Source organism: Heteronotia binoei, chromosome 6 (genome assembly GCF_032191835.1).
Source record: "Heteronotia binoei isolate CCM8104 ecotype False Entrance Well chromosome 6, APGP_CSIRO_Hbin_v1, whole genome shotgun sequence".
In the NCBI taxonomy this organism is placed as follows: Eukaryota; Metazoa; Chordata; class Lepidosauria; order Squamata; family Gekkonidae; genus Heteronotia; species Heteronotia binoei.
In genome coordinates, this window is record NC_083228.1 from 50,645,893 (window position 1) to 50,663,207 (window position 17,315).

General features: G+C 39.1%; 1 protein-coding gene across 1 annotated transcript in view; it reads left to right on the plus strand.

Annotated features, from left to right (window-relative positions):
• The window catches only part of ADAM12 (ADAM metallopeptidase domain 12), a 359,573-nt gene that overhangs the window by 76,837 nt on the left and 265,421 nt on the right, over positions 1–17,315 (plus strand). The window contains exon 3 of the mRNA XM_060241431.1: positions 17,129–17,202. Within this exon, the coding sequence (XP_060097414.1) occupies positions 17,129–17,202 (74 nt within the window). The remainder of the gene's footprint in view (positions 1–17,128; positions 17,203–17,315) is intronic.

The window sequence follows — 17,315 nt, forward strand, 5'->3', positions numbered from 1 at the left end:
AGCTGCTTGCTACGGAGGGCCAACAACATGGTTTAGAGGCTGAAGCCTTTCATGATGTTGCCGCCTGGCACTGGTATTCAGAGGTTCACTGCCTCTGAATATGGCATTTTCCACCACCACATTAAAGTGCAAGTAGTAAATATTCAGGGCTTTTTTTCTGGAAAAAGAGAGATATGAAGGAGAAATGCCTCTATGCTGGAGACAAGCAACAAGGAAGTGCTCTTGGCATCAAGTTCTGCTTGTAAGCTTCCCAGAGGCATCTGGCTAGCTGCTATTGCAAAATTGAACAGTAAATGACATGGATCTTTGGTACCATCCATCAGGGCTCTTCTTAGGGTCTTAAATAGGGCTTTTTTTCTGAGGGAATGTGGTGGAAGGGAGTTCCAGAACCTCTTTGCGGAAACAAAATTTTCAAAAAAATGTTAAAAGTTTGTGATGGGCCCCCATGTGTGTCTCCGTTTCTCAATAATGATCATGGCCAAATGAGTTGCTGCAATAGCAGCCTCTTTCATTATAGAAAGTGAATTTTTATACTAACACATATCCTCAACGACTTGTTCTTATCCTTTTTAATGGTGTCCTACTATATGCATGTTGCTATTTACAATCTGCAGTTGCAGGTTTCATCAATTACTTAGAGCATATGAACATAAGAACATAAGAGAAGCCATGTTGGATCAGGCCAATGGGCCATCCAGCCCAACACTCTGTGTCACACAGCGACCAAAAAAAGGAGGTTCACAAGTGAGGCTAGAAGCCCTTCCACTTTGCCCCCCTGTCCCAAGCACCAAGAATACAGAGCATCACTGCCCCAGACAGTTCCAATAATATGCTGTGGCTAATAGCCACTGATGGACCTCTGCTCCATATTTTTATCCAAACCCCTCTTGAAGCTGGCTATGCTTGTAGCTGCCGCCACGTCCTGTGGCAGTGAATTCCACATGTTAATCACCCTTTGGGTGAAGAAGGACTTCCTTTTATTCGGTCTAACCCTACTGCTCAGCAATTTCATTGAATGCCCACGAGTTCTTGTATTGTGAGAAAGGGAGAAAAGTACTTCTTTTTCTACTTTCTCCCATGCATAATCTTGTAAACCTCTATCATGTCACCCCGCAGTCAACGTTTCTCCAAGCAAAAGAGCCCCAAGCGTTTTAACCTTTCTTCATAGGGAAAAGGTTCCAAACCTTTAATCATTCTAGTTGCCCTTTTCTGGACTTTTTCCAGTGCTTTAATATCCTTTTTGAGGTGCGGTCACCAGAATTGTACACAGTATTCCAAATGACACTGCACCATCGATTTATACAGAGACATTATGATACTGGCTGATTTGTTTTCAATTCCCTTCCTAATAATTTCCAGCATGGCGTTGGCCTTTTTTATTGCAATCGCACAGTGTCTTGACATTTTCAGTGAGTTATCTACAATGATCCCAAGATCTCTGTCGGTCAGTCTCTGTCAGTTCACACCCCATCAACTTGTATTTGTAGCTGGGATTCTTGGCCCCAATGTGCATTACTTTGCCCTTGGCCACATTGAACCTCATCTGCCACATTGACGCCACTCATCCAGCCTCAACAGATCCCTTTGGAGTGCCTCACAATCCTCTCTGGTTCTCACCACCCTGAACAATTTAGTGTCATCTGCAAACTTGGCCACTTCACAGCTTACTCTTAACTTTAAATCATTAATGAACAAGTTAAAGAGCATGGGACCCAGTACTGAGCCCTGCAGCACCTACTGCTTACCGTCTTCCACTGTGAAGATTGCCCACTTATACTCTCTGCTTCCTATTAATTAGCCAGTTTTTGATCCACAAGAGGACTTGTCCTTTTATTCCATGACTCTCGAGCTTACTAAGGAGCCTTTGATGAGGAACTTTATCAAAAGTTTTCTGGAAGTCAAGGTAAACAACATCTATTGGGTTCCCTTTGTCCACATGTTTGTTCACCCCCTCAAAGAACTGTAACAGGTTAGTGAGGCAAGATCTTCCCTTACAGAACCCATGCTGAGTCTTCCTCAATAACTTGTGTTCATCAATGTGCCTACTCATTCTTTCCTTGATAATGGTTTCTACCAGGCCTCAGATTCAATGGGAGCTCACAGGAGCACAGCTCCTGAACCTTTCTGAGAGTTCCACCTCCTCCTTCTGAGAGTTCCACCCCCTTGTCCATTGAATAGTATATGCAGCTGCATAACAATCCCTGCATAAACTCCAGCACCTATTTTTCTACAAAATGACCTCGGGTTTCTACCAACTTTCCCGGTATTGAAGTCAGACTGACTGGCCTGTAATTTCCTGGAACTCTTCTGGAACCCTTTTTAAAGATGGGGGTGACATTTGCCACCTTCCAGTCCTCAGGAACGGAGGCAGATTTCAATGAAAGATTACATATTTTTGTCAGGAGATCCACAAGTTCATCTTTGAGTTCTTTCAGAATTCTTGGATGTATGCCATCCGGACCTGGTGACTTATTAGTTTTTAATTCGTCTATCAGTTGTAGGACCTCCTCTTTTGTCACCTCAATCTGACTCAGGTCTTTCAACACCCTTTCCAAAATTAGAGGTTCTGGAGTGGGCGAACACTTCTCATCTTCCAAGTGAAGACGGAGGCAAAAAATTCATTCAGCTTCTCATTCATTTCCCTATCCTCCTTCAGTAATCCTTTTACCCCTTGGTCATCCAAGGGCCCTACTGCTTCCCTGGCTGGTTTCCTTCTTCTAATATATTTGAAGACATTTTTATTGTTGGTCTTTATGCTTTTTGCAATATGTTCCTCATGGTCCCTTTTTGCCTGCCTGATCACAGTCTTGCATTTGATTTGCCACAGCCTGTGTTCCCTTTTATTAATCTCACTTGGAGTAGCTTTTCACCGCTTAAAGGAATCCTTCTTATCTTTTACAGCTTCCGTAACTTTGTTTGTTAACCATGCAGGTCTTTTCTTATACCTGTTTGTGCCTTTCCTAACTTGTGGTATATATTTTATCTGAGCTTCTAGGATTGTAGTTCCAAATAGCCTCCAAGCTTCCCCGAGGGTTTTGACTGCATTTACCTTTCCTTTCAGTTTCCTCTTCACATGCCTCCTCATCTCAGAGAATTTACCCTGTTTAAAGTTAAAAGTGGTTGTGCTGGTCTTTTGGGGCAACTCTCTATTTATACAAATGGTGAAATCAATAACATTAGGGTCACTGCTCCCGAGCGGTGTGATCACTTTTACATCTCTCACCAAGTCTTGGGCATTACTTAGGACCAAATCCAGGATCGCCCCACGCCGGTAGGTTCTGTGACCATATGGCTGGGCTGATAACTTTACTGCATAGAAAAATATGCATGTCAGGTGAAAAACTGTTTTTTGCCTCCTTTTATGTCCTAAGTGCAACAATTTTTGTCCTTGGACTGGCCCAGTCTGTTCAAGGTGCCATGGTAACAATTTTCCTATGTTTGGCTCCATTTTTGCCTCAGCAACATACAAACATTTGATTGTATGATCCCATTGTTCTGTCAGATGCCAACAGTAACACGAGAATAGAAAGGAACAAAATCAGAATAACCCAGTGTGCTCAGAGCTTCAGATATCATCAAAGCAAAATGAGACCAAACAACCAGGAAAAAAGGCTTTGGCTTGGATCCAGCCGTATATTTCCTTCTTCCCTCATTCAAGGGTGCGTGGCTAGCCAACAGCTACCAAATGCCATTAAGAAAGCACTTAAACCTAGCAGAAGTTCAGAGGGTCATCTTGTATATCTAGAGCAGAACCTCTAGCTTTTAATGGCCAGCCTAAACAGGGGACAAGTTCCTCCACAGCTTCCTGGCTCTTGTAGAAGGGTGGTCCTTCACTTGAGCCATAAAGAGTTGATTGTCTGATAGACCCAGTTCCAGATGTGATTTTGCTGGTTTCCCTGTCAAATATAAAGATCGCATTACTTTAAGTGATTTTAAAAAACAAACAAATCAAGGACTGGTTCTAAAAATGCCATAAATAGAATTCTCCAGGAGGTTTTTGCTGCTCTCTCTTACTTTTTTTTATTACTCATCTGTTCCTATTAAACCTGTGGTGTTGTGCTTACTTGACTTCAAATGGCCTCATGGGTTGTTAAATTACAAATAAGGTGTGCAGCTACAGCTAGCCTCTGTTGGCTGTAGTTGATTCTTTCTATCAGAATAAATGACACTAATAATTTTCCACATCTGCATGTGTTCAAAAGTGCTCTGAGGAATTATCATATATCATGGGACGGTTCAGTAAGATTGTATTTTGATTTAGGCTTTGTGTTTGGTAGTTGATCCGAAAACTTATTTATCTCGGCTTGTGCTTTTTTCACTATTTGACTTCTCTTTCCACTGTATTATACGCTGCATAATTATTAAGTGTAAAAGCTAATGAGAACCTTTTCTGCTAAAATTTATTAAGCCACTTGTTTTGAGAGGCGGAGATTTTTTTTTAAAAAAAAAGAAATGGCTCCTAATGTTGGATGTGTACCTTTTCACATGTTTGGCATTTATAACCAGAGCTCAGAGAAGCAATTTTACTTATTGCTAATTTTACTTATTTACTTATTGCTTATTTACTTATTGCGTGTGCAACTAAAACCAAATATCTCAGATGGAATGCATTTGAAGATCAGTATCTATGCACTTAAGTTCCAATTTAAGTAAGACATCCTAGTGTTCTGAGACCAGTGATATGTGTAAATACTTGAATAAATACTCAATATGTAAATACTTCTTCCTGAAATAAGTGTTATAGTTTCTTTAATATTTTAGAGTTATGGACTGTGACAAAATAACTATTTCACAGTTTTGGATAAGTTTTGATTAGGTCTGTCTCTATCTTTTTCTAACATGTATATTTATATTAAAAGGCATGGGACTCTCAGGGGGCAATTAAGGTTGCTAATCCCCAGTTGGGGGCAGGGGATTCCCTGGTTTGGAGGCCCTTCCCCCACTTCAGGGTTATCAGAAATTAGAGGGGAAATGTCTGCAGGGCACTCCATTATACGCTATAGAGACTGGTTTCCATAGGATATAATGGAGAATCAATCCATGGATATTGGGGGGGTGTTATTTTTTGAGGTAGAGGCACCAAATTTTCAGCATAGCATCTGGTGCCTCTCCTCAACTCACCCCTCAAGTTTCAAAAAGATTGGACCAGGGGGGTCCAACCCTATGAGCCTCCCAAAGAAGGTGCCCCTATCCTCCATTATTTCCAAATGGAGGGAAGGCATTTAAAAGGTGTGCAGTCCCTTTAAATGTGATGGCCAGAACTCCCTTTGGAGTTCAATTGTGCTTGTCACAATCTTGCTCCTAAGTCTTTTGGCTCTACCCCCAAAGTCCACAGATATTTTTTGAGTTGGACCTGGTAACTCTTGGGGGCACCTTATTTCTCCCCTGCATCCCTGCCTCACATTATTTCCACTTTCCATACCCCTGGCAGGCCCCATAGTTTCATCCATCTCCTTGCTTCCTTCTTTGCCTCTCACAAAATTTTCACATGCTTCAGTCTTCAGTTTTATCTCCCTCCCACCTAACAACCTTTTCCTGTTCTCCACCTTAAGATTCTTCTTTTTATCTCCTCTTTCCCTACTTCCTTTCCTACCTTCCAACTTTTCCCATTTCCTTTGACTGAGAGAAACCAAGGTTTAGCGACATTGTTGCTGTTGCTGTAGCAGCCCAGCACCAAATGGACACAAAAATCTCAACAGTGCAGTATCATGAGGTCTCAGAGGGCATTCATTTTTTTCAAACCACAGACTTTGCTTCTATTATTTTGGGGTGTTTTAATCCTCCACATCTTATTGATTGATTGGCTTTCAGTTTTTTATGCAAGACTGGGGATTCCCTCAGGTTTGCAGAAAAATCCCCCATCTCTCTCTGACTCCTTTGCATGATTTTTCACTCCATATTCTTGGAACCTGTTCAGAATTAGAGATAACAAGTGGGGGACCTGCAAGGACTTACAGATGGCATCTCATTTAACCTTTTCCTATTGTTTCTTCTTTCCTTTCTGCGGCATCCCTGATAGCTTCTCACTCTCTCCCCTTTTCCTTCTTCTTTCCTTCCCACCACTAGCCAACTTACCTTTAGTTGGTCCCTATCTTCAGCTTTCTCTCCTTCCTTCCCACTTGTAGCCCCTTCCCAGTGAAACTATGGCCACCTCTCCCAGTTATGACCTGGGAAACCTCCAAGGACTTGCACTGGGCACCTCATTTTCCCCTGTATCCTCCTCTCCACACTATTTTCTCCTTTGTTCATGCTGACAGCCCCCATATCTTCAACTTGTTTTCTTCTCTTCTTCCCAGCCACCAACCAATCTCTCTTTTATCTGACCCTCCCCTATTTTCAGCTATATTTGTTATTTATATCCCACCATTCTCTCTAATTGTTGTTGTTTTTTAGATTTTTTTGCAAACTTGTGGCTTTTTCAGGTTTGTAGAAAGATGTCTTGTATGTTCATGGCTCCAGTTTCTGGATTTATGTGTCCATAGATGTAGACATGGTGAGAAATAGATATATAAGTGATACTAAGTTTAATACTTGAAAGCGTAATACAGGAGTATGTTTGGTTAAAAAAGAGCTACTACAGGACTGGTTAAATGGGTAGTCCTGCTACCAGTTAGAGAGGCCCTTTTCAGAATCTTTAGAAAAGAAGAGAAACTAAGGAATTACATTTAAAGTTAACTTTGAGAAATTTTGATTGGAAAAATGACATAGGGTATACTTGAGGTCTGAAGAGAATAAAGTAATGAAATTTAGAGAGTTAAGAAAGAGAGCTTTTCATGTTTAAAAGAGTACTGAACATAAGTTTTCCACTGGCAATTTTTGTTGCCTGCTGCTGTTTGAAGCAGTGAGGGAGGAGAAAAAAAAGCAGCAACTTATTGACATTGCTGCATCACTACAAAAGTGACAAAAGGTTTAAGGAATTGCTGGAAACTCTGTGGTAAAACCAGAGTTTCCAATGGTTCCTAGTGCTATCCTTTCTCATTTCTGGGTTGTATGCAGAAGAGATTATGTGTGTTGCCAATGTCACATCCCACCCCCACCCACCCCACGTCCCTGTAGTCCTCCTGCTGCCTCTAGTCCTCCTTCTGGGTTCCTGGCAAGCTTAACTGAACAGTAACAGTTTAGAACATACGTGAACATACTAAAATCTGATGGATACTTGTCAACTACTGAGATTAAATTATATGAAAAAGTCTGATTAATCAAGATATCAACATAAAGTGTTTAATACTAAGTGTGAGTGCTCTACATGTTTTTCTTTCTTCATAACAAATTGCTTCTTATTGAAGAGGCTGATTTAGAGTACTTTATTAACCTGTCATGCATATTACCCAGTTATCAGGCATGTAAGGAAGAGGTTTTTCCTTAAAATGTAAGTTTAAGTAAGGCAGATACTACAAACTTGGGTGTGGTTTAAAGCAACATTCTGAATGATAAGTAGAAAAGGAAAAAAATGATCACCAGTGCCTTGGCAAAACGGGCAGTAGCAGAGAGTTATCTCACCTGTGGTAGCTGACCTTGAGACAGTAGCAGATGTTAAGTTTAGTACTTCAAAGATTTAATCCAGCTTTGGTGACATTATTATTGGCAGTCATTTTCTGTCTTGTGTACATCTGAATCAGATTTTGAACTTGTATTGGGATCCAGCTGCCTGTCTTCACTCTCTAAATTCTGCAGTGGAGTGTTCTCCATATTGGTGAGCTTTTTGGTACATGTTATCATTTTTATGTGCGTGGAATTCATTAAGCAAATCTTGTATCTTAGTCGTAGTCCATGTTCGTAACTGTCAGTTGATCCCTTTTATAGGTTTTGTATTGTTTGTAGTGGCTATTCAAATACCAGCTGCAAGCTTTCTATAATGACTGCAGAATGGCAGCAATCACAGACTGCCACCAGTTACTTCTAATTCTTCAAGCTAGAGAACAGTAGGCTAAGTGGTGCTTTATGAACACCATGCTTTTATTCAAAATAAAAGGTCAAGTGTGGGGAAAGTGTGAATACTTGTGATGGTAAGCTGATTATGGCAATATTTAATTCTCATGATTTCCTTTCAAATTCAGTAAGTCTGTGTGATCTTTTTTTAAAAAACACACACACACCAAGTCAGTATCAGCAAACAGAGAACTGAAGCAGGAAACTGTTGTTTATAACACTTCAGTCCAGTGATTTATATCCTTGCAAGCCTTGAGTGCCTTGAGTGCTTTAAGCCAATAAAGCAAATGGAATTTTGTAAGTGGTGTTCCCTAGTCAGTTGGGATTCTCATCTGGCTTGACATTCTCTTCATTTCTGGCTCATTTATATTCTAGGAGAGCGATAACTTGAAAAGTTATTGCTTACTCAGCAGGTTGAAAATGTGCATATAGATTCATATTCTAGTAAGAGAATATGGAAGAGTTTCTTCACTTCCAATAAGCTGTTGATATGTCCTATCTTCTTCTTTCACCTGGGAGTCATCCTTTGGTATGCTTCCACCAGTTGTGCACTAATGCTCAAAAGACACGATACGTATTTTATTACCTTTTCAGATCCTTATTTTACACAGTTTTCTTTCCCAGTATGAGGGCCTAGTTTTTCTAACTTTATTCAGTATGCCAAGAAATCTTCATTCAATGCAATTTGATACTGTTGACATTTTGTCATAATGGGCTGATAGTGAATTTGAATACCTTTCAGAATGAAAGTATCAGCAATGTGTTCCTAAGACTGTAGACATTACCCATGTTCTGTTGAAAGATGACAAGGCTGAAAGACTATGTCAGGCAAGCCATTACACCCAGTGGGCTTGTCCTACTCTAGACAGGAAGAGACTACAAGACCATTAGTGCAGTCCAAAATACAAATATACCCTTCAAAATCTGTTGAAGCTAGAGGATTAAGAAGGGTATAACTTTGTTTAAGATTAGACATTTTGTTTAGCCATAGTCTATTTGAAATAAAATGGCTGGGGCTGTGTGTGTCTAAAAGAGTTAAATATCTTCTTTTGTCTCCCAGAGTTTATAGTAGTAATACTGAGGAAGAAATCCATGCAGATCCTATCAAATTATTAAGGATAGTGCTAGGATCCCTGCATTAATATCTAAACTTAAAAGTCTGTCAATATAAGTATTTCTACACAAACAAAACGTTGGAGGGAAAGCCATTTTCCCTTGATGATGGTAGAAAAGGTAAGAGTAGTTCATTGGTGAATATCATAACACTAAGCATGATAGGATCTGCAGATAAAATGAGCCTGTGAAAATATTCTTTGAGTTCTCACAAGAGGATGTATACATAAAACCTTTTGCAAAATCTAGTGGCTTCTTTATTTCACAGATTAATCTGTGCACAATAAATAAAATGTTTAGCATTTGTCCAAACATGTAGTTTGCTAAATTTAACACTTTTTCTGGGTAAGAGATTCTGAAGTGGAGGTCCTTCTGCTTTTGAAAGGAGGAAAAACACAGTTTGAGCAGTATTATACTTAAAGTTACACATTATGTTTCTAATCAGAGTGCTGACACGATTGCTTGTGACAGGAGCACAATGAGCAGTCAGTATGGCTCATCGTGAGCACTTTTGCGGACCCTTTATGGGAAGACTATATGTTCAGGCTTTTGTTCTTCAAAAATGACCTCAGCTGATACAGAACTGGTACAAAGAGTATTTATATCTAAACAAGATGTGAAGAAATGCATTTTTTTCTTTGGAGGTTTGAAATGAGCAAAACCTTCACTCTGAGTTTTAAAAGTTTTGATTTCTCTCTGGGCAGACAATAGACAGGAAAAGGGGAAGTCAGTTCAATTGCTTTCCAGTCCACCTTCATACAAATGCCAATAGGTTTAGACAAGCTTCCCTCCACATACACACACTTCAAGCAGGGAATAGAGATTTGAAGGAATTAAATACTAAAGTGGCTTCAGGAAGGAAAATTCTAGAGACTTCAGGAAAAGCTTTGCTGATCTGGTCAGTGGGTGGGGAAAGGGAGAAAATAAAACTGGATGCAAGGAGAAAGCTCACTTGGGTGCTGGGTCCTTCAAAACAGACAGAACTTTTAAAGGAGGTCTGGAGGAGGTAACCATTTTAACCAGGAAACGTCAAGGTAGGAACAACTCTAAAGATCTGTAACTTCCTAAGCCTGTCCCATATTTTAGCAACTGATAGGGTATATATAGAGAGAGAGCGACAGAGGAACTGCATTTTGCTCTTTTCTTTTGAGTTGCTTCCTCAATCTGGTTCTGTGTTAAAGTATGCTTGTGAATATTTCCTTTTTAATAAATACTTAATATCTTATGATGCTGATAGCGGCTCTCTGTACGACATAGACTTCCACTGTCTTGGACACACTATTTTAAATTGAGTGCTAGGAGAAGGCTGGCAGTTGTTAAGTGGCTGTTTCTTCAGGGTGTCTCCATGGTGATCAGGCACTAGGCAGTGGGAGACACAACGGCAGGGCCTCAGAACTTGGAAGGGAAGCTGGGAGTCCTGACCCTCTCAGTGAGTAATTCCTTACAAAGGTCAGGTGGTGGCAGTGGATCACCGAAGAGAGAGAACAGCTCTACAAGCTAAAAGTACTCTACAAGTAAAAATCTTGGAGGGTAGGGTGGAACAGTGCCTGCAGGCCAAGAGCAGGTTCATTCCACTAAACAAGATATACTTTCAAATAATATGCTCTTACCAAAGGTGGTTTGCTTTATATCAGGAAGGCATATAATTATGCATGCGGCATTTAAACAGAACCTAATAAATGGCTGACAAATTTCTTTTAAAACTCAGAAATTAACATGTGCTTAATTTTGCATCTCAGGAAGAGGATCTCAGACCCGGAACCAACATTATGCAACTGTCATATTTAATTCTATGCTGTCCTTTCTAAATTCAACAGTATAGTTATCTTCTAGGCCAGGGGCCTCAAACATGTGGCCCAGGGGCCGAATCATGGCTCCTGCCCCTCCTGGTCCCCTGGGGAAGGAAGGAAAGAGCCAGAGCTTCCTTTGCCCAGTTCCCTGGATCCCATGGGAGAGATACAAAGAAAGCACCTTTAAAACCAATGAGTACTAATGTTTTGCATTTTTTAAAAAAACTCTTTGTGTTTGTCTGTGTCCTTTTTAAAGTTTATGTCACTGCTACCTAATCTTAAATAGGTACACACATGGCCCAGTCCGACATGGCCCAACAAGGTCTCATTTATGTCAGATTCAGCGCTCATTACCAATGAGTTTGACACCCTTGTTCTAGGCTATGGAATGGCTTACCTAATATTAAACTGCAAATCAAGATTTCCTTGCGGTATTAATGGCACTAAGTGACTCTCAAGTGCTTGGTGAATACTAAGGTGTGACGAGCTGCACCTTTAAAAAAGCCACAAAGTACTTTACAAACAGAGTAAAGGTATGTGAAGAGTTGATTTGTCACAGAGCCAGAGAGCCTTGAGCAATATGATTGAGCAAAATTGTCTTGAGAATTGGATGCTGAGGAAAGGGAGTTAGATTTTGTGCCATTACTGGAAAAAAATCAGAATTCTGCCATGACTGAGAGCAGTTTAACACAGACAGGAGAACTGGGGGAAAGTGACTAGGAGGTTTGGGAAATATACAGAGACTCCCATTCAGACCAAGGAAAAGGAAAATTTCAGGAGAGAGAAGATTTCTTTCTCAGTTGCAGGAAAAATAGCTCTGAAAAACAGAGATCCCTGGTCTGGTATGAATACAAACTGCTTGTAGAGACCTAAAGAGTTAGTTAAAAATGGGTGTTTTGTCTGAGTACAGAAAAAAGTGTGTCAACCTTCCGGGAAACCAAAAGATACTAAATAAAGTGCACTGGAGAGTTAACAAAAAATACTGGAACAAAAGCCTCTCGATATAAAGTTTCAAGAAACTGCAAAAAAAAAAAAAAAAAAGCTTTAAAACTCTTATTAGCCTGGCCATAAAAACTAAAGTCTGATTTTGCCTCAGAAATTTTAACCCTGTATTCACATGACCTTTTGTCTATATGGCAAATAAAATGTTTTGTTCTTTTTGAATTTTAAAACATCTCAAGTGCCATTATCAGTTATTTAAGTTAAAGGTGGATCCTGATCCTTCCTAAATTCCTGGGCTGTGCCAAAAAGCTAAAATACTGAACAGTCAAGGGTTGGGACAGCCAGACTTCTTAGCTAAAAAATAAGCCATAGTATGTGGGCAGTTCAGTCACAGAGGACAACAGAAAAACAGAGAGAAAAATTTGCCTCTTTGGGAGGGGAAAGGAAGGGGTCTGTCATACAAGGCTGTATCATGAAGTATTTTCTTTGTATGGTCAAACAGATACTGGAAAGTTCATTTGAATGCTGTATTTTAATTTCCCTGCTGACTTGCATGAAAATATGTGTTTGAATTTACACAGCTGATATATGAAACAGATTTTTCTAGATGCTGGTGACAATTTGTTATATAAAGCTTAGACTTTTATATTTGTGTTCCTGAAACAGCTGTAATTCTCAATGTTGCAATAGTGGTTTTTCTGAGAAACTTTCTACCCTGTGAACTATTATCCCCATACTTAATCCCACTGAATATTTCATAAGATCTCAAGCCAGCCTCTGGTTTAGGAAAACCAGCTCTGACTGTCCGCTCCTACACAGTCCTAGAGAAGGCACTTTACCAAAATAGAGGAAAGGCAGTCTTTCTCTTACAAACCTTGTTATTTCTCTTAATATTGTTAGAGCTCAAAATGTATGGGTGAGAGCCAGCATGAAGGCCAGCTGCCTGTGCATGCTCCATAAGCTAGTCTCCCCAGTGGTAAGGAGAAATAGTTTTAGAAAATGTTAGGAAGCCAAGCTCTTAGTTTTCATCTCCAGTCGGTGGTGCAAGTGTCTCATGGCTAGGTGAACTGCAATAAAGATTTTGGTCTTGGCTAAATCACAAAACTCTGAAGTCCCTTATGATGCCTTAGGGAAAATGCAGAAAAATGCCTTAGGGAATCAGATCATGGTGCTGAGCCTCATACAAGATCAATTTATTATAAATATAGTAGACAAGTAAAAGAGACATATTTTAAGATGCAGTAAACACCTGTTGTCCTGAAAATAATCTTACCTGTGTCTCTCAACATATGCAGTTGCTGCTCTTCCTGGCTGATTTTCACAGTGTAAAGTAAAAAAAGCTTAAATGCATAGAAAAATCTACTGGCCCAGTCCATTTTGTTAGGTATTTAGCTTAATTTGCAGAAGAGCCTACATGTATTCAGGCTGCACATGTATAGGCTCTGCACATGAAATTGGGAACCTTGTACATCTAAGCTTTCTACAATTTATGAACTTTTGTGGGGAACGGGGTAGGATGTTTGATCTTCCTCTGCATGCACTGCCTGTACACCAGGAGTCCCTGATCTTATTGTGCCTCTGAGCTCTTTCAAAATGCTGAGAACAGGAAGTATCAGTTATCTCCATTGCTCAATGAAAACATCACCCAAGAGAATACAAAGCATTTATATAAAGATACTACATCACAAGAGAAGCTTTATGCTACAATATAAATAATAATTCCAATAAATACAAGACGTAGCTATATGCTCAATAATGAAAGTGTTACAAGTCCAGGCTTACAAGGCAACAATGTTGGCCATGGTTATTTTTTTTTTTTTTACTAAAAGCCCAGCAGAAACTCATTTGCATATCAGGCCACGCACTCTGGTGTCACCATTGTTTCACACGGGGCTTTTTGTAGAAAAAAACCCAGCAGGAACTCATTTGCATATTAGGCCACACTCCATGCTACCAAGCCAGCTGGAACTAAGTTCCTGTGCGTTCCTGCTTAAAAAAAAAAGAAAAAGAAAAAAAGCTCTGATGTTGGCAGTGTACAATATACAATGTGTGTGAATATAAATTTTCCAAATGTGCATAAAAATAAGTTCTCAATGGCAATATTAGAACTGTTGTAAATATTGTGGAATATTATGAAAGGCATCCAGAAAAGGAAGTTGCATTATTCTTTGCGGATGCAGAGAAAGCATTTGATAATTTAAACTGGGACTTTATGTTTGCAGTAATGGAGAAAATGGAGTTGGGGGAAAACTTTATAAGGATGATAAAAGCAATATATACTGAACAACGTGCAAGGCTATGTATAAATGCAGATCTCACAGAAGATATGATAATTAGCAAAGGTACAAGACAAGGCTGTCCGCTTTCCCCACTGTTGCTTATAATGACTCTTGAAATCTTACTGATGCAAATCCAAGAAGACAAAGAAATAGAAGGATTAAAAGTAAAAGGATTTACTTATAAATATAGGGCATTTGCAGATGATATAATGTTTATAAATGAAAATCCCATACAAGTAACACCTTTGTTGTTAGTCAAAATACAAGAATATGGAGAACTGGCGGGACTTTATATTAATAAAGAAAAATCAAAACTTCTATGTAAAAATATGCAAGTAAGCAAACAAAAGGAACTGCAGAAACTAACGGGTTGTGAAGTTACCTCTAAGGTAAAATATTTGGGTGCGGAGATAACAATGAAGAATATTGATTTGTTTAAAAAACAATTATGAGAAGATATGATAAAATGGAATAAACTTAATTTGTCATTGCTTGGCAGAATAGCGGCAATTAAGATGAATATTCTGCCAAGAATAATGTATTTGTTTCAAACTATTCCGATTGTGAAAGACAGTAAGCAATTTAATAAATGGCAAAGGAAAATTTCAGAGTTTGTGTGGGCTGGGAAGAAACCAAGGATCAAAATGAAAATCTTAACAGATGCAAAAGAGAGAGGAGGATTCCTATTACCAGATTTAAAACTATACCATGAAGCAGTTTGTTTAGCGTGGATTAAATAATGGGTGGCGCTGTTAAACAAAAAACTCTTAGCGTTGGAAGGTCATGGAAATAAATTTGGTTGGCATGCTTATATGTACTATGGGAAAAAAAGATGGATGGTTTTTTCTCTCACCATTATATAAGAAACAATTTGCTAAATACATGGATGAAATATAAGAAATATGGGGATGAGAGAAAACCGTTATGGATAGTGCCAGCAGAAGTAATAAAATGGAAAAATTTTCAAAAGAAGATAGAACTATAATTTGGTACTTGCTTTCAGCTGCTAGGACATTGTATGTGCAGTTGTGGAAGCAAGAAAAAAATACCAGAAAAATGGGATTGAATTGTAAAAGTTATGACATGGAGTGAAACCGACAAATTAACAAGAACTTTAAGAGACTATGACTTAGAAGTTTTTAAGATGGAGTGGAAAAAGTTTAGAAGATGTGTAGAAAAAGAGTGGAAAATAAAAGGATTAAGTCTTAGAAGGAAGAAGAATATTAATCTTTGTTTTTATTAGTTAAGGGTACCTTTAAATATTAGTATTTTAAGTAAATAACACCGGCGGGGATCAAGTAATATATGGGATAGATAAAAAGAAGTTATTAATGATGCAAAAAATATTATTACCATATGTTACTAAATAAAATTGTTTTAACCATAAAAATAAGTTCTCAATGGAATTCTGATAATTATACTTCCTGTTTCGATCAAGTATCTTTATCAAGAGATGCACATGTAAACAACTCAATTTTTTTAACATTAGAATTCTCTTGGCTTTGTATACAGTACTGATATTTATGGTTTTTAATGCTTCGTTTAATAGAGCCAAGTAGCCTCTGTAACATTCATGACACAATGGTTGCACTCCTTTACCAGGCTAAAGGCTCTTGGTGATGTTTTCATTGATCAAGGGAGATAATTGGTGTTTTCACTGAGATAGGGAGAACAGGAAGTATGCAACACTACAGAGTGGATATCATGAGGTATGGGGCCAATCATAAAATCCTTGGAGGGTGCAATCTAACTGTTGGAGGCAACTGTTTCTGCAGACCCATTGCTTTCAGTCTGACCCACTGACAGTCATTGATGTCTTATTGGCTTCTTTCATAGCATCCCTTGTTCCAGTGACTTGGAGGAAAGCCAGGATTGATTATTATCTTTGGAGAAGAGATATGTTTAGAGAGACACAGATGGGTGCCAAGAAACTCATTGGGAGGTGTCTTGGTGCCCATGGAGATCACTGCTGTATACCAGAGTAACCAGTGGGTTTCATCAGCCACTTCCCTGAATATCCTCCAGGCCCCCAGTAGGGGTCAGTCACCAGAGGTTGCCATGACTTTCAGGTGCACACATATGCACATGCACACATACACACATAAATACAAAAATACCCCCAAAATGGTATGAATGGAATTGGAGCTGTGCAGTTCTTGGTTCCGGATTCAGAGAACTTTGTTTCATGCATATACAGATTTGTACATCAGCAGGCGATGTTCTTCAAAGTTTAAAAGCAATTTCAAAAATGGCTTTTAAAATCTTCTCATACAGTTCTGTAGACCAGAACCTGTGTTTCAAATTCTGCAGCTGTTACTGGATTGTGTGAGTGTGTAACCTCTCTCACATCATTATCACCAATAAAATGCTTAATTAAACCAACAGCTTCTCTCTCTTTTTTTTTAAAAAAATATTCTTGCTAACATAGTTCAAGGGCACATTGTCAATCAGTTATTCTAATATGCATGGCTGTATAAAGTTATTAGCCTATCAGTCAGTGGTTCAGGCACATGCATTAATTTCTCTGTGCAGTACTCAATCAATAAAATTAACATGTTTAAGTGTTCCTGTGATTGGCTAGCATAAATTAAAGCCGTAGTCAAGAAAGCAAATATGGAGACGTTAACTCCTCTTTTAAATGCAAAAGTAATTAAAAATGGTATGGACCTAGATAGCCCAGTCAAGCTTGATCTTGTCAGATCTAAGGGTCAACGCTAAGCAGGGTCAACTCTGGCAAGTACTTGGATGGGAGACCTCCTTGGAATACCAGAAGTTGGGAGGTGGGGGCAGGATTTATTCAGCCACTTCACTAAATATCCTCCAGGTCCCCAGTGGGGGTCAGTCACCAGAAATCACCATGACCTCCAGATTCACACACATGCACACATACACATATAAATACAAAAATAGTATTAATGTGTTTTTTGCTGTTTATTTAGATATCATCTCCTTGCAGATCTTGCTGTAGTCTTTCTTCTGACAGTAATGACTTGCAGCTTTGGTACCTACTGGAGAACAGAGGTGCCTATGTGTGTTTCGGTAGTAACAGAATTACACTTCTGTTTCATTTTTCAGACTTACCCAGCAACGCTGAAATTGCTAATACAAACTGAAAGCCAGCAACTTGTCATCAGCCTGGAGAGAAATGAGTAAGTAGTTCTAATTTGTATTCCTTGCACTCTGGAGGTGCTAGTGAGCAGATTACAAAGTTAAAATTGATGGTTTATGTAATGCATGGGGAGCTGTGGCCCAGTTGGTTATC